At 43.2% G+C, this 22,316-nt stretch overlaps 2 protein-coding genes across 2 annotated transcripts in view; one reads left to right on the forward strand and one right to left on the reverse strand.

The window, feature by feature from the left end:
* Positions 1-105: 105 nt before the first annotated feature.
* ORC6 (origin recognition complex subunit 6) lies at positions 106-6,219 on the forward strand. Its single transcript, XM_009906696.2, is given in 8 exon segments — positions 106-186; positions 848-977; positions 1,408-1,571; positions 2,661-2,750; positions 3,768-3,880; positions 5,095-5,169; positions 5,774-5,907; positions 5,909-6,219. Coding segments are annotated over 8 exon segments (807 nt in total). The 5' UTR covers positions 106-121; the 3' UTR covers positions 5,945-6,219.
* Positions 6,220-8,909: 2,690 nt separating this feature from the next.
* Positions 8,910-22,316, reverse strand: part of MYLK3 (myosin light chain kinase 3) — a 31,812-nt gene continuing 18,405 nt past the window's right edge. The window contains exons 4-13 of the mRNA XM_054170086.1: positions 19,057-19,619; positions 17,973-18,078; positions 16,755-16,848; positions 16,331-16,440; positions 15,675-15,816; positions 14,573-14,643; positions 12,918-13,046; positions 11,749-11,901; positions 9,977-10,109; positions 8,910-9,012 (exon numbers count right to left, since the gene is read on the reverse strand). Of these exons, the coding sequence (XP_054026061.1) occupies positions 8,941-9,012; positions 9,977-10,109; positions 11,749-11,901; positions 12,918-13,046; positions 14,573-14,643; positions 15,675-15,816; positions 16,331-16,440; positions 16,755-16,848; positions 17,973-18,078; positions 19,057-19,619 (1,573 nt within the window). The 3' untranslated portion in view covers positions 8,910-8,940. The remainder of the gene's footprint in view (positions 9,013-9,976; positions 10,110-11,748; positions 11,902-12,917; positions 13,047-14,572; positions 14,644-15,674; positions 15,817-16,330; positions 16,441-16,754; positions 16,849-17,972; positions 18,079-19,056; positions 19,620-22,316) is intronic.

A 22,316-nucleotide genomic window follows, 5' to 3' on the forward strand; every position in this document is an offset into this window, starting at 1 on the left:
GCCGAGGAAGTGTCCCGCTGCGGACCGATTGGTGTTAGGGGCGGCGATTGGCGGCGGGGCCGGCCAATCGCCTGTGGAACCTGCCTCCACGTCGCGGGGGCGCGCGGTGTCGGGAGGCGACATGGAGCAGGGCGCGGTGAGGGGTCTCGCCGCCCGGCTGGGCCTCGCCGATCCCGGGGTTATCAGGTACTGTAGGCTGCTTGGGTGGGCGAACGGGAACACGGGACAGGTGCTCCGAGAGCGATGTCTTCCTGCGGCAGTCGTTATTTCGGGGTGGGGATGGTAGCTCCCGGGAGCCGATGCCTTCACCTCATACCATAGAGAGCCCACGGGACACGCAGTCCTCCTGGCCGCTGCACGCCAGCTCAAGCCACTTGTCCTGTCTTTGGAGTGTTGTTCCCGGCCGAATAAGCGGGTCCCGCCCTGCCATTCTAAGCTGGCCCACTCCTCTCCAGCTGCTGGACCTGCCCGGGCTCGCCCCTGGGGGCATAAGGCGTCGGGAGCTCTCCTGGCACAGGAGAGGCAGCCAAGCTGCCTTACGACCTTGCGATTTGCTTTGGTTCTGGACGACATGAAAAAATCCACACGTCCATAGGTGAGCGCGGTTAACGCAGGAACGCATTTGGGCTATGCAATGCAAAGGTGCTGCTGCGCTTTGTCAGGGCGGGCTGTGTTCCGCTATTGGCCGCCTTCTTCGGCACCCCTGTCCCAAAACGTGTGCTGCAGCCACGGCTGGAGCCGGGGTGCTGGTCTCGGTAAACGTGGGATCAGTTCCTGCCCTGCCACCTTTGCTGTCCCGTAACCGTGGTTCTCTTAACGAGGGCTTCGTGTGGTGGGTGTTCTGCAGAAAAGCTGAGGAGTATCTGCGGCTGTCCCAAGTGAAATGTACAGGATTAATGACTCAAATGACTGCCACAAGCAGCGCTGTGATGTGCCTGGACCTAGCAGCCAGTTTCATGAAACAACCAGTTGACAAAGTAAGCTACCATACATCACCTGTACTGGCTGGTGCATTCTTTACAAGTGCACTGAAATCATGGTTCTGTGTAGTGTATATTGGGAGGAGGTGAGAGAGACTAGTAATTGACATTTAGAGCTCTCACTACTCACAATGGGAAACTGGGCAAATTTAGATCAGTGTTGTAGTCACTTCCTAAGTTATGCCTGCTTTGTTTAGTTTCATCTCTTTCAGTAACAAATGATCTACAAGCAAGGATTTTAAATAAGATCGGTCCTTGCTGTGACAGTCCTGGGTAACCATTCTGTGTGCAGCCAAAACTGAAGATAGCAATTGGACTTCATTGTATGGTGCTGTCTTGTTTCTTCTGAATCTGTTTTGATTGCCTGGATAAGATGTTGAGGAGGAATCTTGCTAATTCTTGGGGTTTGTCTTTGTCTTCTTAAAAGAGCTATTTTGTTAAACTTTCTGGCTTGAACAAGATGACCTACCAGAGCTCCATGAAGTCTTTGGAGTGTTTGCTAGAGGTGAACCCCAGACTGGGAATGCGAGACCTGGCTGTGCAATTCTACTGCACAGAGGCAGTAAACACCGCTTCAAAAGTACTGCAGAGGTAAGGATGCTCTCAGGAGCACACCAGTAACTGCTAGTAAGATTCTGTGTTTGTTAGCTATGTGAAGAACTTGATGGGCTGAAGGGCCAAGTATCTCCACTTGGAGTGGTGAGGTGAGTTCTTAGCACTGACCCTCCAGCCTTTCACTGAGATCACTTCTTCGACTACATTAGAAGGACTGAGCCTGTGAGTCACAGTATGTCATTGTCCAAGTCCCAAGTCTTAAGTACAATGTAAGATACAAATAACATGAAGAATACAGGACTCTCAGTCCTTGTATTTGTCCATAGTTTCCCACGGTCTTCCATTTAACTGCTGATTAGGTCACAGTCCAGAAATAATGCTCAGTAGAAACAAATCCTCCCTTCTAGAGAAACAGATCTCTTAAAATGCAGACTTCTGCCTGCAAAACCAATGGGTAGAACACTTAAATGGAGATGCAGCAGATTGAACTAAAATTTTGCACAAATATATCTACTTAACAAGAGCCATCATTGAAGAGTTCTGTTCCAGAGTGCTGTCACCCTGATAGTACATATTTAGATGCTGTTAGGGATTTAGAACATTGTGAGCTGCAAGTCAGTGAACAAAGGCTATGTATGCTTGTTGGTACTTAGTACAAACTGAAAAACACAGCCTGAGGACAGGTGGACAGTGAGAAATTAAATGCTTTCATGTCATTCTCTACATGTGAGCATTCATCTCTGTAACAGACATATCAGAGGAATCAAAAACTTATTCTGCATTCTACTATGGGATACACAAAGTATCTTATATGTGTAATGTAGAGATAAAAACTGCTGTGTGGATGAAGAGCACATGAAATAGATTTTACTGACCTCCCTTGATGCAGATCCCCAATTCGAAATACCTTCAATTTAAAAAGAGGAGGTGATCCTAATGCCCTTCTTCCCCTTAGTGTCCTTAGTTCATCTCAGCCACTAGCAGCTGTTGCTGCTTGACTGGGTTGCAAAGGAGGAAGTGATCTAACAGGAGACCTGTTCAATTGCCGAGTACCATGTGACAAATTCATTTCAACAGCTTCACTGGCAGCAAATGCACTGTGCAATTAGCTCTCTTGTTCTTTAGATACGAATCCAGCCTCTCCGAAGCCCAGCGAATGGATCTTGATTTCTCAAAGCCACTTTTCCTAACAGCTGCACTATTCACTGCATGCAGGTGAGTACAGCTCGAGGGACACCCAACCCAGCGCTTGCAGCATAAGCAGCTGATTAATTCAGCATGTCTGAGGAGTCCTGCTTAGTGTGGCCTGCTGCCCTGCTCCTGGAAATGGATACAGCTGTAATAAACCAGCCCTTTTCTTACAACCAGGTCTGCAATCTATACTGCATTTGCCTTCAGAGAAAGCAGAACTATTATATCAAGTGTACAGTCAAGGCTCTTGAGTTAGATATACTAAAATAGTCTTTCTTGGTGGGGGAGTGGATGCTGGAGGTAGTTCCGTTAGGATACATCCATGACAGCAGCTGAATAACTTTTGTTACTGTTTTGCAGTCCTTCCTCAATCTAACAAGCATTACAACTCCTTACTAACATTTTCAGAAGCTTTCTCCCTTGTCAGGATGGTCTTAGCTGGGCACAAAACAAAAAGCGGCCTTTGGTGAGATACTGCTCAAGGTGCAAGAATGGCTGCAAGTTTTCTTCTAAGCACCAAGAAATAGCCACTGGGAAGAAGGAAAATCTTTTGGGAGATGGATCCAATAGCTGTAGGCCTACAGCAGCTTGGAAGACAGGTGTCAGGAGCACCTGACTCAGCTAGCCCTGTGTAAGAGTTCACTTGCATGAAAGCATTGTCCCTCTTGCTGTTACCTTGTAACAGTCTCATGAAGCAATTCAGGTGCTGTGTACTTGCGCAGCTCCTGACACATGTTCTCTTGACAGAGGGCTCCCATTCAGCTTTTTTCAGTAGTGGGATTTTGTCCTAGTTCCCTCAAAATCTGAAAATTCGTTTCCTCAGGTAACTTAAACTAACCCTGGGTGTCAGTTTCTGACCTGTACTGCATAGCGTAGAGGTCTGTTCTTTGAGCAAGTTTGTTTCTGATTGAGACAAGGTTTATGCAGGACAAACCTCCTCATGCAGTCCTACCTTCCTCATTCTCACAGGCACTATCACCTCACCTGAGGGAATGTGGCTGAAGTGCTGCTTTATACAGAGCTAACAACTTTCTCTTGTAGGTGTTTGAAGCTAAAAGTGGACAAAAGTAAAATCTTGGCTGCATCTGGAGTGAAAAAAGCAATATTTGACCGGCTGTGCAGTCAGATGGAGAAGATCAGCCAGCAACTCAGCAGTAAGTTTTATTGGTTTCATCCCTGGAACACAACATAGCCATCACCTGGCCTCACAGTGCCCCACCCTTTTCCACTAGTGATGTCCTTCTGATCACTTTCAGCTGTTACCTGTCAGCCAGACCTGTCCATCCATTCCAACATTTCCTTCAGCTCAGTTCCCAGTTGAAGTAATTGCTTTTGGGGAGGTCACAACTGCTTAGCATGGAGCAAGGCCAAAACAAGATATATTCCTTTGCTGCAGCAATTTATTCCCTGCTTCTCCCATACTAGATGGCCTATCTTGCATTCCTCCTTCTTGCTTTCTTTCTGTACCCTGTTAACATGGCAGTCTGACACACACTAATCTTGCTACCTCTGTTGCTTTGACTGGCTGACTTCTGTGTTTTCCTTCCCCCCTTACCGCACCCCCTGCAGAATTTACAAGCCTTAGCCTTGCTATTACCTGACACCATCCCTCCTCAAGCCTGGACAGACACGAGGTATTTTTATTAACCATTGTTGAACCTGTAACTCACTCCCCTTCTTTATTATGCAGGAGGAAGATAAAAATGCACTGTATGTCTTCCTGTTCTTGTATCTCTGCTCCTTTCTACTTAAATCCTTTTTTCCTTTCCCAGGTCTTCATTCTTACTCTCCTACCACCAGTATGCCTGCTTCACCCTGTCCTCACACTTCGATCATGTTTTCTCAACTGTGCTGCCCCAGTCCAAACCAAAAGCTGCTGCTTTCTGCCTCGCAGGGTCCTTCCCACAGTGCACTACCATCTGATAAAATCCCAAACCCTACCCCACCAAGGGAGCTCTGGGCAGGTTTCAGGGAAAAGTGTGCATCTGTACACATGCACATCGGCCCCTGTGTTATGGGCATCTGTAACACAGTGTGGAAATAGGATAGAAGGGGAAGAAAAAACCGGCAGTCCTGCCCGAGTAACCAAGGGTAGCAGTGTGGCTTTGAAGTAGGAACATGGTGGGTCATGGTGGTCACAGCTGGAGCAGCAGTACTAGTTAAAGCACTCACAACCAGTCTGTGCAACCCTTGAGATGTGCTGGCACCTCTCTGCACATATAGCTTGGGTGTCAGTCTGGACCAGGGAACTGTTCTGACTGGGAATCAATACTTTTGGGAGTTGGTACTGCTGTCAAAGAATGGCACGTAGACCACCTTTCAGGTCCCAAACACTGTTCAGAAGTAAAGAAACTTACTTCTTTTTTAGAAGAAGATGATCCACTGTTGGCAGAGACAGCTGAAAATTTGAACACCAACCTGGAGCACGGTGAGAAGGAAGTTGGTAAGTTGTGTTCAACTCAAAACCAGTTCACCGAAGCAGGCCTGAGCTTTATTACTGCTTAATAATACTTTGTCATAAAATCAGAATATCTCAAGTTGGATCAAGTGCAGTTCTGTGCTCCTCACCAGTACTGCCTAAAATTAAATCATGTAAGAACATCATCCAGATGCTCCCCACTTCATTGGGGAGCCTGTTTCAGTGGCTGACCACCCTCTCAGTGAAGAACCTTTCCCTAATGTTCTATCTGAAGTTCTCCTGACACAGTGTCTCACTTTCTTGGAGTCCTATACTTCAGTTCTGTAATATGCCATCGTATTCAGTTCACAGCAGCTTATTCTGTTCTGCAAACCACTGGCTGGTAAAAGGACAAAGAGAATCTAGCATAAGGACAATGATGTTTATTCTCGGCAGTCCTAGTAAAATTAAGGACAACTCTTCCATTCAGATGCAGAGGCAGAGAGCTGACTGTTACAGCAGGTGAGGGGAGCAGCAAACCACAGGAGAGGATAACACAGTGACAGGCCCTGTGCTTGTGTCTGTACTGCTGTGGGTATTACCAGCAGCATAGTGCCCGTGATGACCTGTCGTGGATTTTCTCCTGTAGCATGCGAAGACGATGAGGAAGTGCCATGTAAACGGCCAAAGGCTGAAACAAAGCAGGACTATGAAGAATGGAAAAAGAAAATCCTGGAAAATGCTGCTAAGGCACAAGAGACAAGTAGGAATTCTGCCTCTGTAAGTGCCACCTAATAACATTACAGCTGCTTGGTTGTAATTTTAACTCTGCTCTAAGAAGAGTTACAGTAGCAGGAGTGACGCTGGCTGGTAGCCAGAGGTGACTTTACCAGAAGCCACGTGATTATTTGCCAGGCTGGTACCTGAGCCGCTATGGCATTAGGTGATAGAATAGCTTCATTTCTCTTGCTGCAAGAAGCAGGCAGCATGCTAATGCTGTGTTAAGTGTAAGTTGCATGCCACTGTACCCTGGCTGGAAGTAGTCAGTGAACAAAATGGGGAGGGGACAAACAGTGCCTTGTAAAACTCCAAAGCCAGCAGAGGAAGTAGCACAGTGGTATTTTTCGTGGGGGGGTTGTTTGTTTGGGTTTTTTACTGTTGAAGAAATATTCTATAGTTACTGAATTGTACTTATTTTTATGGTCTACATGGGACTCAAAATTCTAAGAACCAATAAAGATAGCAGAAGGAAAAGCTTTATATTATACCATTCACTTTTTTCACTTGTCATATCTATGCCCTTTACAGCACACACACGGAGGGAGATAAGGGGGGGGAAGACATAAAGGAGATGTCTGAGCTTTAAGAAGGAAGATATCTGGGGGACAAAGACCTTGTTTGGGTAATGCAGGCTTTCTGCATTTCAGGCACAAGTTTAGTGAGGAGGAGAGAATGCCTTGCTGTGTAGTTCTGAAGGCAACTTCTGTGGTCCTACACTTCCATCCTAGCTCCTGAAACCACAATTTGTGTTAACTGCTGTTTGAAGGAAAATCACAACTCTCAGCAGTACAGGACTGGTGTTAACTCTAATAAAAGTAAGCCCAAATCTTCGGCCCATTTCTATTTGCATTTCCCATGCAGAACACATGTAAGAGAAATTAGCTTTCATAAACACTCACTTCAGAACAGCCCAGAAAAGCCCCAAGTGTCCATGTCTGAGCATTTACATTTGAAACACCGCTTCCAGATGCACATTCTTTTAATAGAATATGGGGAGGAAACACATACAAGATAGCAGAGAGAACCTCTGTGCCACCATCTTAAAAAAGAGAGGAAAAAGCACTCTGAAAATTAGAACTTTCCCTTCTCCTCCCAATGCATAAAGAGAAATCACTTGAAGCCAACTGTGATCAGCAAGAGCTAATTTCATGTCAGACAGTTCTGAAACACAACTACTGAGGAATGGACTCCAACTAAATGCCTGAAAATACTATGTAATTGAGCTATCTTGAGTAAAGGCTGTAACAAACTGTCCTTTGAAGTCTGATTGAGTAGGTAGCAGCAGGTCCTCAGGATGGGCGAGAATCCACCCTAGTATATTGGTATTACTACCACCAGGTTTTCTTGGGGGAGAAGGGAGTATGTGTTTAAACCAAAACTGAGGAATAGACTTCTTCCACTCCAACTGAATTTATTTGTACTAATTCAGAAATATACAGACAAATTAATATAATCACATTCAGCAGGCAGAACCACTGTGGAAGGAAAGCATGAACAGAAGTGGACCTTCACAGAAGGTGTTATATCGTCAAGGTTATTTCACTTGATCTTAATCTGTCTCAACTCTGGAAATGCTGCAGAAATCCAAAATTCAGGACTATGCACAGGGAGAAGTACTAGAGTGCAAAAGACAACTAGACTAGGGTAAGTCAGTTTTACAAACCTCTGTATTAGCAACCAAAATTTCTGCTAATTCAAGGGGTATGAAAGTCCATGATCTTAGAGGGAGTCTTAGAGTGGTTTGATGCCTTTGCTAGAAAGCTAGTTTTAGTAGTGTTAGCTTCTGTTTTCCTTAAGAGCCCATCCAGCTCATAAAAAGCTGTGCAGAATCTAGAACAGAAATAAAGGAAATCACAGGTTTAATAAATAATGTTATACTTTTAGCTGAGAGACTAAGAGGCTTCAACTCTACATAAGGAAAACATCTAAAATCCAAAGTAAGTTAGTACTGTGAAAAAAACACATTTAATGTTCAAGAACAAAATGAGGGGAAAATGGGCTTCAGCCTCCTAACTGGGCTAAAGGCAGAGTCTGACAACACAGATTCCCTGACACCAATAAAATCTATTTTGCATATGGTACCATATCAGCTTCTCAGACTTCAGAGGGGAAAAAAAAGTAATCAAACTAAAACTTGCAAGATGAAGGGCTGCAGTCACAGCCAATGAGAAGCAGAAGTTTCATATACATATAAAACAATGTCTGGAAATCTCTGTCCTGGGCAACATGAGATCTTTTTGCAGTGACCTAAAGGTCATTAGGCTATTTTCATTTGTGGCACTTTGACCCATTTCCTTGAAAAAGTTCAACTGATTCAGCTCAATTTAGCTCACCATAAGAAAGAGCTGCAATGGACCAACTGACTCAGGTTGCTTCAAACTACAATTCCTCTTTTCTATCTACACAGTGGCTTATTTTTTTTTAAGAGGAGACCAGAACAAAACACAACAAAACACACCAAAACCCAATAATCCAAAACTATTCAACTGAGAGTTGTACTGCAGCAGCAGCAGCATGTTTGGGGGATTTTTTTAATTACACAAGAAAATAATATCCTGTATCTTTTGTTCAAAAGAACACCCAAGGGAAGAATTGTGCCACTGTTGGAGCAGTGCTCTAAATTTCATCACATGCATCAGTTGTGAATGGAGTCCAAAGATCTCATACTTCGTGTGCGAAAACAGCAAAGTGGTAAGGTGCTTCCTGGGATAAACCCACCAACAATGCTCTGCAGAATCCAAGCCTTCAGCAAGAAGTCAGCCCCAATAATATCTGTATTCTCCCATCACTATGTACAACTGAAAACTTGTAAAAGCAAGCAAGGTAACTTTTGCTTCTAGAAACTATTTCAGTGCTTCTTCCTTGAGGCCCTTCTGGAACCTTAGCACTAACACACAACATTTGAAGAGGACAGAACCAGACTCTTATAAAACAAAAGGGTAGGAAATTGAGGATACTAAGTCCTTCTTCCATGGGTGTACATCCATCTCAGAGTGGCACCCATTCATCTCAGAGTGGTAAACGCTTCATAAAAGCTTATGCAAGCTTTGCAGGCACACTCTGAAATCTCTTCAGCCTGTTAGCAGCAGCCACCACATGAAAATGTTTCTGTGAACAAAACAGAACAGTCCAAGTGTCAGTGCAACAAGGGTAAAGCACTTTCTGTGGCTGACAGGGATTTTTCTCAGTCACTTACCTCGTGACCCTACACCTTGGTGGATTGCAGTGCAGGACTGCTTTGTGCTGGGGAACCACTGATTGCTGCAGAACAGACTGCTGGTACTGAGAATTCCTGCAGCATTATTATGAATTGTACAGTGACACACCCTTAGATCAGGTATTTTTGAAGATGCAAGTGCCGTAGCATGCAACCGAATGACTGGAATACAGGAGGGGTAAAAGTATAAGCCTCTGGTTTAACTCCTTAGCAAGGAATTACAACTCTCCAGTGACAAGAGGAAATGGTCCTTGCTGAGTCTTCCTCATTGCCACAGCTATCTTTGTAACAAGATCACTCTGTTCACCTTCCAGGACTGAGTACAATCCAGTAGAATTCATCAATAGAAATTCCTATAATTTCTTCTTACAAAATTTAGTTCTGAAGGAGCATGGGTTATCAGGAAGGTCCTGAAGAGTTCTCTGGATGGGTTTAAGACACATTTTCCTCCCCCTGCTCAGTGAGAGGCACAAAACTGCTGTATGTTGTATGCTTACTCCACTGTGACAACAGAGCAGTACAACTTGTCAATACAAAAAACCCTCTCCAATATGAGGAGAAAGAACATTTAAAATAAGCTAAGTAGCTTGTGAGGTCTCTGAACTTGTACAGAAGAAAAAAACAATAACCAACCATGTAGAACTCCTGAGCAAGAATCAGGAGGAGTGAAAAATAAACCCAAACTTGCTAAAAGTAGAAGCAAAACCCCCTTAATGTACATCTCAAAGTAGGCTCCCCAAGCTCATTATTTACAGGACAGAAGCCTGTGGGCAAAAGTGATTACTACAAGAAGGGAATTGAGCCTGCATTGAGCTGATTTTCCCTCTGGAAGGAGATTGGCCAGACTTTATTTACCTTCCATTTTCTGTGAGCCATGTACCTCTGCAGCAGCAACTGGGACTTGAGGCGAAGCTTGCACTTCATGGCCTTGGCAGGTAGGTTGTTTAACCACTCATGCTTCAGACACTGTGTTGCACTCATCCGGCAGCTGCAGAAGAAATCTGTCATGTAAAACTAGCTACCCTCACTGCCATTTTCTCAGTGCCCTGTGCTCCTCAACATTACTGATAAAGAGAACTTCCTGAAATGAAAAAGTGAGTGGAGATGCCTTCTGAGATGCTATTCACCCCAGTGCACAGGCTCCTAACCACCTCTCCTGCACTCTCCAGGGTAAGGGGCAAGTGGTGATAAGCTGTTGGTGGGTCTGCAGCATGTTGCCTTTTTAAGGTTTGGGATGCATTGGGGTTTTTGTTTTGTTTGTTCTTTTTGCTGTTGTTTGGGGGGGGGGTTGTTGGTGGTGGTTTGGTTTTCTTTGAAGAAGCAGCTGTACAGGTTCATCAGTTTATGTATGTAAACGAGAACTTTAGCAAGAGAACCAGTGCATACAGAAAAGCAACACTGGTGGTGTGTTCTCTCTGTCCTGATACTGCAGGCTTATTCTGTGCCTCATACCATTGTCTTATCACCCTGAACTTGGATCAAGCTAAGCATACATTATATCCTGACATTCAACAATAGGCCCAAATGTGAGGGTCTATCCAAAAAGCTCTTAGAAAGATAGAGTAAGGGAGGAAATCTTGAGGTAGAGCTGTTGAGGAAAAAAAATTTGCCTCTCTTCAAAACAAAAGCCTAATTCCTGAGCTTTGTCTTAGCTGTCACTGAGAAGATGACAGGAAGATGACTCCTGCCTGCTCACAGCCAATTTCAGTTATCAGCAGAGGTAGGTGCAGATCTTGCACAAGACCAGACCCACTGTTTGAGCATGGCAAAAGTGCCTCATCTGCAGGAGAGCAGAGGCTGTCCATATACCTTTTGAACAACCAGGCCCACTTCACACCTCACTGGTAGCACTTTCTTGCATAGTCCTTTCATTCACAGCTGCTAGCCAGATTTTTGCAGGTGTCCCTGTTCCTATGGCACAGCAAAAATGGAATTCTCCAAAGCAAGGTTTACAGTCTCACAGCAAATCATCACTACATTGAGGAAAGACCCTTTGTTGTCTCCTGCTGGCAACATGCTCAAGTTCCATTTATTCTTAGCTTTTCACAAGACTCATTGTTCAAAATGTAATTAGTACTAGAACTTATTTATCTGCTTTAGGTAATGATCTGGAAGATGTTCACACTCTAAGCACTCCCTTGAATTCCCCTTGAATACAATCTATTTTACTGTATGCATCATTTCCATTTTGATTAGTTTTGTATCAGTACTTGGCAAGAGAACAATTTCTCTGCTCACCCAACCCCACAGCCATACTCTGCCATCAATATCATCCTCATTCTCTACTGCTGTTTCTTGTGTGCTATCACTTTGTATTTCAGTGCAGACAAAACTGAGAAGCCAGAGGCAGAGTTAAGTCCCAGACACTCCTTAATTTTTCCCAAATGCATGTAAGCCACTTTAGAAGAGAACAAGGCTCATTTTCACAGTGGCAGCTTCCATTTATCCTCTACAGCATTCAAGAGACATTTCTGCAGTTTGTGTCAGGGCTTGTGAGAATATAAAGTAACAACAGAAACTGCTTTTGCTCAGAGAAAGAACACTGAAGATGGGTTCCGATACAGCAAATCCTCTGAGATTCCCTCTGTCCTGGCTGCTGGTGTCCTCATGACCAGACAAAAAGGTACCTTTTTTCCTTCACAAGTAGTCTGGAAATAAAATCTTTAGCTTCTTCCGATAGCTGTTCAAAGGCTTCTGCATCAAAGTCCCAGCTGCAATTGACTACATAATTCATTGTCTCTGCATCAGTTTCTCCTAGGAATGGGGACAAGCCACTAAGCCTAAAAACACACACACACAACACAAAAGAATGGAAGGGAGCTGAATAGCTAATATATGCACAATGCATTTTTCCTTCTATGAATCCTCTGGTTTATAACCGTTGTTAGCTTATGGAAAGGAAAGTCTCAGCTATGAGGGGTGGGGGGTTCCACTTTTCAGTCCCTGCCAAGCCACCAGTTTGGAGTAGTAAGTGTGTAGTGTTACTCTCTAGCAGTTCACTCAGCTACCCCAGTGAGGAAGGAAAACAGATTCAGGGGGGAATCTACATATGTATGTCAGTGCTTTCTTGGCTAGGAAATCTAGAGGGGCTTGAGAGATTTCCTAAATCAAGGTTCCTATCTGTAATGGGCTTCAATTACCTTTTTTCCCCTATTAGTTTATAAAGCCCAGAATTATCACTTTGGTCATTTATAACATCAGTAATTCAAGTTTTGGCTAATATACAAATTTAAACCAGTTCACAGAAACCACCTATAAAAGATTCTAGGATGTGAAGTCAGCTCATCAAAAGGCAGAGACTTTGGACAGAAAAGCAGTGCCTGGCTGCCACCCAAATAATCAGACATTTCAGCCCTATTTGTGGCAGCATTTTTCAAACCCATGAATAACACCCAATTCCTCTGTGCAGATGCACACCAAGTCCAAGCTACTAAAACAATGAGATTGGAAAATTAATTCAAGTCCTCAAGAGTGCAATCAGAATGAAAATTCTGATGTGCTTTGGGCAACTTTTCCAAGCACAGAAAGACCTGGCTTATTTTACCTTGCCAAATAAGGTGGTAAGGGAGATGAACATTTACATGTTTATAAAAAGGATTATTTGTTGTTGAGAGACTTGGTACACAGTGAAGTGCCTTTGCATTAAAGGCTTGGTTTTTTAACAGAATTAATTAGGAGGAGTCACAGACAGATGGGGTCAGCAGCCACTGCATTCCTGTTCTGTAGATACAATCCACTGATGCGCTCTTGCAGAGCCTTTGATGCCACCACCACAACCTCTCACAGGGTTACTCACAACATATATGTGATGACGCCTACACTCCACATGTCTGTTGGGTAGGAAACAAAGTCATAGTTCACCACTTCGGGAGCCAAGAACTCTGGAGTTCCAAAGTTAACCTTCAGTTTCTCACGAGGTTTGTACCTTTACCAGAAAGAGAGAGGTATCAGTGTTAAGAGCATGCTGGAGAACATCTGACGTTTGTAAAAATCAAGGCATGGTCCTCTGAACATGGCATCCAAGCATGGCAGAGAGCAAGCACAGCAGGCTCCCCATGCAATCAGGACAGCATTAACGTCTTCAAAGAAGTTGGTGAATTTTACTGTGACTTCAGGTACTACGTCATCTTACCTAGACAGCCCTTAAACTCCCTTCCAACCTGTTATTCTCTGATTCAGGTGAATATACCAAGAGCTACTCCCTTTGCAGGGAGAAAAGTCATTCTGTTATATTACTTAAATGGGAAAGGTTACAAAACTGAACCAGTTATAACTGTTACTGATGGCAGCTGGAATTACATCCATGAACAGATGGAACACAATATTAGAGCATTACTTTTGCATCTGTGTTCTGTGTAAGATCTTGTTTTGAAAACTGCTGTAGTAGAAATTTTTATCTTTACCCTCCCGATTTGAAAAACGAAAAGCAAACCACAAAACAAAGAACAAGACAACTAAAACCAAACCCTCAATGTATCCAATGCCATTTTTGTAAATTAGTTCTGCAAGAAAAAGTTGTTGCACAGACTCACTTGTGGAGGCACACACGTGTGTGGATGTGCCAGGTTTGATCTTAAGAAAAGCCTCAGAGGGTTTAGAAAAGAAATAGGCAAGTGTTGTTCTTACTGTTACAGTAACAGAAATCATTCCTTATTCTAGGGGGAGTGACTGACGCTCTCACAGCTTTCCTTAAACTCATGTAAGTAAAGGAATGAAGTCTGCCTTGCTCTGTGGGTTTCCTGTTTCACATGTGATGGCTCAAACATGCTTTTTTACCCCCTTTCAATCAATTTATCTATTCAGAAGAATTTAACAGAGAATTTCCACAACTAGCACCGGCACATCTGTGGTGTGCCCCTTCCTTAAAGGCACAGCCTCAAACAGTCACAACATTAAAACCCAGGAGTCAAGAAGACCGAGAGCCTTCATGGAGTGCCCACAGTACAAAAGCTCTACATTGGAAATAATGTGATGATAATTAGAATGTAGTATAGCTTTGTCTAACAGAAATGTTATTTGAAAAAGTAATTAGATAGCTAATGCACACAGCCAAAAAAACTCATCCCGCAGCAGTATATGGCTTAGTGCATTCACATAGAATTACTTCAGGGCCACCAAAACGCATAAAAAACCCACACCTCTCAAGAGTTACCAAAAATATGTTCAGAGGTTGTATGGATTCTTTTTTTCATTTGTTTGGTTTTGGTCTGGGGGCAAGGGGTGTTGTGTCTTGTCGACAGCAGAGAACGGAATCAACACGAACGACCAGTATGATCCAGTATTGTTCCTTTATTAAGGGAACTTATAAGGCACTTATGCTAAGCATGGCCTACCACCATGGCAGGCTCTAAGTTTATATTGCCAGATTGCTCACACCACTTACTGCTCTGATTGCCACAGTTTCTTTGGCAGTGTTTTTTAAAAGCTAGATGAGTAACAGACCTCTCTTACCTCCTTGCTAATCCAAAGTCGATAATTTTAATCTGGTTCCCTGTGCGATTTACACACAGTATATTTTCAGGCTACAAAAAGAGAAGAGGGAATTTCCAGTTAAACACATGAGACAGACATAGCAAATGTCTGAAAGAGATATATACCAAAAAATGTGGGGCTTTTTTGCTATAATACTTGGCCTTCCATTTCTATTATGGGAGAGGAGGATTTAACTGGCATACCGAGTTCGTGAAAGGTTTGGATTTGGACTTCCCATGAAGTTTAGTTTCTGCTCCTGTACAACATTCTTGTACTTCACCACAGATGAAAAATATATTTTGAAACAGAAAGGCCCCCTCTGTGTAAAATGGTAGAGTTGGTCTGACAGATGAAGCTTACTCCTGATCTTACTCCTTGTCATGCCTCCATGACAAATGGACATCAAATGCATCCTTTGGTTTGTTCCCAAAGGTAAAAAAGGTCTTTATTTCTCCAGTGGGAATATTTTTCAAGGTGGGGATGTGGAGGATGACAGTTGTCCAAACTTATTGCAACTGCAGAACTGTCTACAGGTCATCTAGGTGTAGTATCATTTGTGTATGGCACTGTATAAACAAGGCAGTTAGTATTTCTGCTCCAAAAGATCACTTAAGCGGCCATTAAGAAAATGTTGTCAGTTCACTGCAGTTCAGTTCCAGATAGTAAAAGGTACAAACAATAAGATGATGATGGAATAGGTATTTTAACATAATTACAAGGAGGTAGGAGGAAGTGGAAGGAAGACTTCAGGCAGTTCTAGCCAAAGGGGTATCTGGGTGCGGTTTTTTCGCTGATGACAAAAGAGCATTGTTTAATTCCACAAAAGAATGAAAAGCTTCTGATTTAAGAGTGGCAAAACCACAGAATCCTATTTCATTTCTAAGCAAGCTACCAAACGGATTGCCAAAAAAAAAAAGTAGTCAGTAATCTGTAGAGCTCCATTTACTGTGGCTATTGAATTAAGTAAGTCTATTCCTTTATGACCCAAGTCTGTGAGATGAGAAATTACTCTTGTACTTCTAGTCTCTGTGGTGGGCCAAACTACAGCATCACTCAAGAGCAGAAAGTATGAACTACTGACCTTCAAATCTAAATGGAGAATATAATGCTGGTGCAAGTACTGGACTCCTTCACAAATCTGTTTGGTAAACAGGATTGCATCCAACTCAGTCAGAGTGCAGCTTTCATCTGTGATCCGGTCAAATAATTCACCACCATCAAGACTAAAATTTTCACCAAAAAAGAGAATGTTAAAAACTCAAAATCTTTATTAGCTCAATTTATTTCCAATTTTGGAATTTAGGGCCTCAATTTAGCAAGGGTCCCAACAACATATGAGTAGTCTCAATGACTTGAGGAAACTTCTTTTCTGACTGAAATTAAGTATTGATCTAAAATCAAAAGGTGAATTGGTCACTAACATCTGGGGGGGGATGTCATATCCAAACCCACATGACCTGGTGATCCAATGGGAACACAAAGAACTTACAGGAGCACCAAAATACTATTATTTGCTCATTAGTCTAGAGGAAAGTACATTTTCAACCTATATAATTTACTGAGGAAACTTCTCACTGAAAGGGATTTTACACAAGCAGACAACTCATGTGCAATCAGCTTTCCCAGGCTGGGAAATGACTCAAGTCATTTTCAGACCTCAGAATTATCATCCCCTATTTCTTCTAGCAACCTGAGAAAACCCAAGCATCTGACAAACTGAAATAATTTTAAACTTACTATTCCATGATCAAAGTGATATTATTTTTGGCTTCAAAAGCATCATACAGCTGGATCAGATTCACATGATTTAATTGGTTCATGACATTAATTTCATTTTTTACTTCCTCCTGAAAAAAACACATACCAATGACAAAAAATGAGCAAAACAAGTTCCTTAAATTCCAATGCATTCAACTGCTTGTAAACCCCAGTAACAGACATGCAAGTCTCATGTGCACAGAAGGTTTAATCACAAACATGAAAAATGATAAACAGTCATATAAAAGTATGAGCTGCTCCTTACTAAGATAGATTTACAGTATTTGATACTGCCCAAAGACAAGTTGTGTCATACGGGCTGATTCAGGGGAATGGTGTTAAGGTGCTTTCAATAAGGCCAGATTTAGAGTGTGCTCACTTGGGCTCACAGCAAGATAGTTACCCTTTCTTTTGCTCCTTTTACTTTGATGATCTTGGCTGCCAGGTTGAGACCAGTTGATATTTCCGTGCACTTGTGGACTTGCCCAAAACGCCCCCTGTCGAGAGCAAGGAAAAGATGGGGAACCGGCTTAGCACAGCTCACGCTTTTCATACAGCTATTCTTACAATTGATCAAAAATAGCATGGTACAAAGTGAACAGAATCAGGTGGCCAGCAGCATGAATCTCTTCTTTCTCTCAGCTTATGAAGGATTAGTTTTATCTTTCCAGCCAGTTGTTCTACGCTTACACTAAAATACTATGCCCTCTACAGATAACTACGTTTCACTGCGGTATGATGACCTGACGATATTCTTTTTTGGCTCTGTAACTGTACCCGCCTGCTGTCCTTCAGTAATGTGCTGGTGGGTATATTAGCAAGGATATTTCTGTCCTGATCTCATAACTTTTTAAATGACTACAAGACTAGTAACTGTACCCACACCACAGACTGCATTTCTTGCGTGCTGTAAATTCTTCCCCATGTCACCCAGACACGTTAATGCCCCTTGGGATGATTTCTAAACACCATCCTCTCTGCTATTGCATCATGTTGCTTATACTTTTTAATCCATATTTGTACTTGGATCAACCTGTAAATCAAACCTTCTTGTCAGATAAGACAGATGAATACAAAGGCTGAAGCAGCTGCAGACTTCCTATAAGCAAAAACTAAGCTTAAGGTCAAAATAATTATAAACTTCTCTCTCCACTTTCTTTAACGTGCACTTCAGCACGGAAAAAAGATTTTGGGAGCTGCCTGACTTAATCAACTTGCTAGCTTCAAATGCTCTGAACCTGCCTACTGGAAGGGTAGAGGTTTTCTCATGACACCTGCTGTGGCCAGGATTATTATTATAACAAATGCTAAAACCAGTCATGCCAGATCACAGCCAGGTATCTGAAAACGTGTCAGGGGCAGAAACCAGTCATCTATTGGACACCCCACACACAGCCCCCCAAATCAACAGAAGGTTGATATAAGGAGTCTAGCAGCTATGATAGCCAAAAAAGGTCTCAAGGATGAACCTGCTCACTCCGGCTGCAGTGTGCTTGTATGTTCCTCACCCATGCACGCTTTGGGACCATCTGAAGACAACAGCTCTAGCTCTCCAGCTAACTCCATTTCTGCATGTCTTAGCTACCAACAGCAGTACAGCATTAGGAAGAGGAATACTTACCCCCCCAGTACCTCATGATGGCACACTGAGTAGCATGTAGTCACCTCTGTTTGCTTGACACTCACTATGCGATGCTCAAAAGGAGCTGGAGGAGAAGGGCTGTCATCTGAAGAGTAAACAAGCTGGTCATCAAGCTGTTTCTACACACATCACTGCACTACATTAATCTCCCTGGCACCAATGACTTCACCAGGACATGCACACTACCTTGCTGTGTTTGCTAAGTGTAATGAAAAGTATTAACTGGCTTCTCAACTCCCAGTATCCACAGCTCCACAAAACCATACTCGTGCACCACCTTTGCTGTCACTGTTCCTGCAGGAATAAACTCAGTTCCTCAGACAGGCATTGCTGGGTGCACGTCAATTCTGTGGCATTAGGGCTCTACAGCAAAAGCACTGCAGGCTGACACAAACACAGGCAAGCCAGCCTCCATCAGAACTTTAGTATGAAGTGCACTGCCCTCTCTTCCATGTTTTCTCTTTGCATTGTGTTCTTCAACCATGCCATCGTTCTTTCCTCTACTGGAATTGAGACAAGCGCTGCAGTATCTGGGTAGGATTCAGCATGCGATTCCTTCACTACTTTTAGAGCGGCATGCAAGTAAAATAACTGTTGCATTTGCAGCCAACCTAAGAAGGGAGGTGCTGAAAATACCCAAAACCTCTCTGCATTTCAAGTGAAGGACTTTTACTGTTAACACCCTTTTATAGATGAGGAATAGAGACACAAAACTGAGAACAGGATCCTAGCCCCTGAATCTAAACCCTGGGTTTTTAACAGCTTCTACCCTTTGCATGTATTGGCTGAATTGGGATGACTTCAAGCACAGAAATGACTCCTACTTCTAACACGTACTTCATCCAATGTCATTTTAAAGGAATTCCTCTTTCCCAAAACATGCTTTAAAAGGAAAATTCCTATTGAAAGAATTTGTACAAATGTTAATTCACCTGTTGCTTAAATAGTCAGAGATACCTATGGCAAAATGTTCTTGAACTGTAAGATACAGGTGATCTCCTGAGCACTGCTCCAGCTATTATCATATACAGAGAGTTTCCCACAGAAACTGAGGGCAACTTACCAATTATTATCTCATCCTGTGTGGGAAGCTCTTCCCCAACTCCCAATGACTTTGGCTCCTCTGGTGCCACTCCTGTACACTGGTGAACGTAATTTTCCCTTCTCCCAGGAGATGCAGATTCAGATTCTCTCCTCTCAGAGCTGGTATCTGTCAGGGATTCTTTTGCTTTTTCTGCTTCTGTATGGATTTTCACTTTGGCCCCAACATTTTTCATAGGCTCCTTTGCTAAGGTATTCTTCAAGGTTGTGGGCTTGCATTTTATTTCTGGTTGCTCTTCATCCTTTTTAGCTGATTGGAGTTTGTTCAGTAACAGCTGCTGCTTCCCTGTTTGAGGTGCAAGTTCATCATGTTTACTGTCCCCTTCAACTTCTTGATTTGGCTCAGTGTTTTTTGTACTCTGTTGAACTTCTAATTTGTCAGGAAGCTGTTCAACTTCTACTTCTGCTGGTGTGGAGGATGAGGATTTTACTTTGGGACTTTTACCTCTGATATCATTTAAGTTTCCTTCCCTGGTCACTCCAATCCTTCCTTTCTTTTCAGTCATATGTACATTGATGGATATTCTGTAGAGCAAACAGTTGACATTTTATGCACAAGACTAACCTTGCTTTTGTTAACTTTATGGAGGACAGAAAATCTGCAAGTTTCCAAAGTAAAGAATCTTTGAGCTACAGTAGTAAAAAAATCTAACCAGACCAACCCTCTTAGGAAATCCTCTTAAGAAATACTCACTATACTAAAGGAAAAGCACCAGAAAGTATGCTGATGCTTTTTCCATGTCCTCACCTGCAAACGTGCCTGCCTGCTGCTGAACACAAAATGTCTTACACTACAAAGTGTCAATTCCACATTTGAAAGCTTATTCACTTTTTGCAATTATTACAGTTGGTCTAACAAAACACCATTCATCGGGGCAGAGCGATTGCTTCCACAAATTACAGGCTGATTACCTGAATGGCTGACTGCTAATACAGCTCTACAACTCCAGAGCTTTGCATCTATTCCAGTCCTCTTCCAGCTGGCTGACTTGCACACTCAAACATCTGTGTTTGCCCTCTAATGGGATAGCAGAAAGCTCTGGAAGTGCTAAGAATTTAACTTCAATAAACTTTCCACTCCAATACTATTTTCCTTGGCATTCTAATGACTAGAAAAGTTTAGTAACTTTTTTTCCTCTTCTGTTGCCTAAAAAGAATAGGAGTTAAAAAAAAATCCTCTGTGCTCCTAAAATCCATTTAAGATACTTGTGTGGTAATTTTTGGAGTCAGCTGTTACTGCTCCAACTGTCATAAGCACAAAGATTTCAGTAAGGCTTAACTTAAACTTGTGAAGCAGTTGTAAAGCAGATTTTATACAGCAGCAAACGAAGACAATTTCTTGTGTCTAGGAGAGAATGTACTTCATTTTTGCAAAAGTTAATGCCTCTTTCAGTGAAGCAACCTTATCACTAAAGATATTATAATAAGAAAAATGTTTCTGCTATTGCATAATAAGAGGCTGAAATTTCTCATTGTGGGCCCAGCTGAACTTCATGAGGTTCAACAAGGCCAAGTGCAACGTCCTGCACCTGGGTCGGAACAATTATCAGTACAGGCTGGAGGATGCAGTGATAGGAAACAGACCTGTGGAAAAAGACTTGGTAATGGTAGATGAAAAACAGGACATGAGCAGACAGTGGGAACTTGCAGCTCAGAAGGCAAATCTCATCCTGGATTGCATCAAGAGAAGCATGGTCAACAGACAGAGTGACTCTGCCACTCTGCTCTGGTGAGACCTCACCTAGAGTACTGTCTCTGGGACCCTCAACACAAGGAGGACATGGACTTGATGGAGCAGGTCCAGGGGAGGGCCACAACAGTGGTCAGAGCATTGGAGCACCTCTCCTACAAAGACAGGCCAAAAGTTGGAGCTGTTCAGAGAGCTCCAGAGAGGCCTTCCAGCAACTAAAGCAGGCCTACAGGAAAGCTAGGGAAGAATTGTTTACAAAGGCCTGTAGCAATGGAACAAGGGGCAATGGTTTTAAACTAGAGAAGGGACATGAGAAAGTAGCTCTTTACTGTGAGGGTAGTAGAACACTGGAACAGGTTGCCCAGGGTGGTGGTGGAGGCCCCATCCCTGGACAGATTCAAGATCAGGCTTGATGGGCTCCAAGCAACCTGATCTAGTTGGGGATGTCCTTGTTTACTGAAAGAGGGTTAGACTAGATCACCTCCAGAGGTCACTTCCAACCCAGTGCATTCTGAGATTGTATGATTTTCAGCACATTTAACACCCTGGCATTGTGTTATAGATCTAAGTGGTACCAGACTGAGCTAACTGAGCAGCTGAACACAGCTCTGAGCAAACACTTCTACTATCTCTAGACAAGCCTGAACTTGGCAGGACTCTTGGGCATTTCTCCAAGCAGGAGAACACAAAGTCCTTTTGATGTTTCTGCGTGGGCTTAGCGACTTCATTAAAAGTTGTATTCATTTTAGAGGGGCATTTACCACCCTCACGTGACTTCACACACAATAGGTGCCCTGCACAAGAAGGCTACAGCTTCCTCTAGGTTCTGCCTTCCAGTTACCTGTTGGCCTCCCTCCTCTCCAAACCACTCTTTGGGGCTCTGAGTATCTGTCCAAACCCATCAGAAGATGCTGCCTATCTTCCAAGGTCACTACTTGGCACATCATGAATAACTAGCAGTGACTTCCAAGGGGTAAACAGCAACTGTTCCTTTCGTGTTTCACAAATACCTTGTACAGGCAGAGCCTCAAGGCAGCACTCCAGCAGTGAGCTGGGACAGACTCACTCCAGCTGTTGAAGCACAGACCACAGCTCATCAGCCTGAGCCTAAATCCCACAGGGAAAATGCAGGGAGGACTCTCTGGATTTAGTGATATTACAGCAACAAGTATGGGAGTAAAAATCACAAAACCACAGAATGTTAGGGGTTGGAATTGACCTCAAAGATCAAGTTCAACTCCCCCATCAACGCAGGATTAGCCAGGGCAGGCCACCCAGGAACGTGTCCAGGCAGGTTTTGAAAGTCTCCAGAGAAGGAGACTCCACAATCTCTCCGAGCAGCCTGTTTCAGTGCTTCATCACCCTCACTGTAAGTAAGCCTCTCCTTGTGCTGAGGTGGAACTTCCTGGGTTCTAGCTTCAGCTTGCACTGTTGTTCTTGTCCTACCAGTGGGCACCACCAAAAAAAGACTGGCACCTTCATCTTGACACCCGCCCCTCAGATATTTATAGACTTTGATAAGATCCCCTCTC

Source organism: Dryobates pubescens, chromosome 19 (genome assembly GCF_014839835.1).
Source record: "Dryobates pubescens isolate bDryPub1 chromosome 19, bDryPub1.pri, whole genome shotgun sequence".
Lineage (NCBI taxonomy): Eukaryota > Metazoa > Chordata > Aves > Piciformes > Picidae > Dryobates > Dryobates pubescens.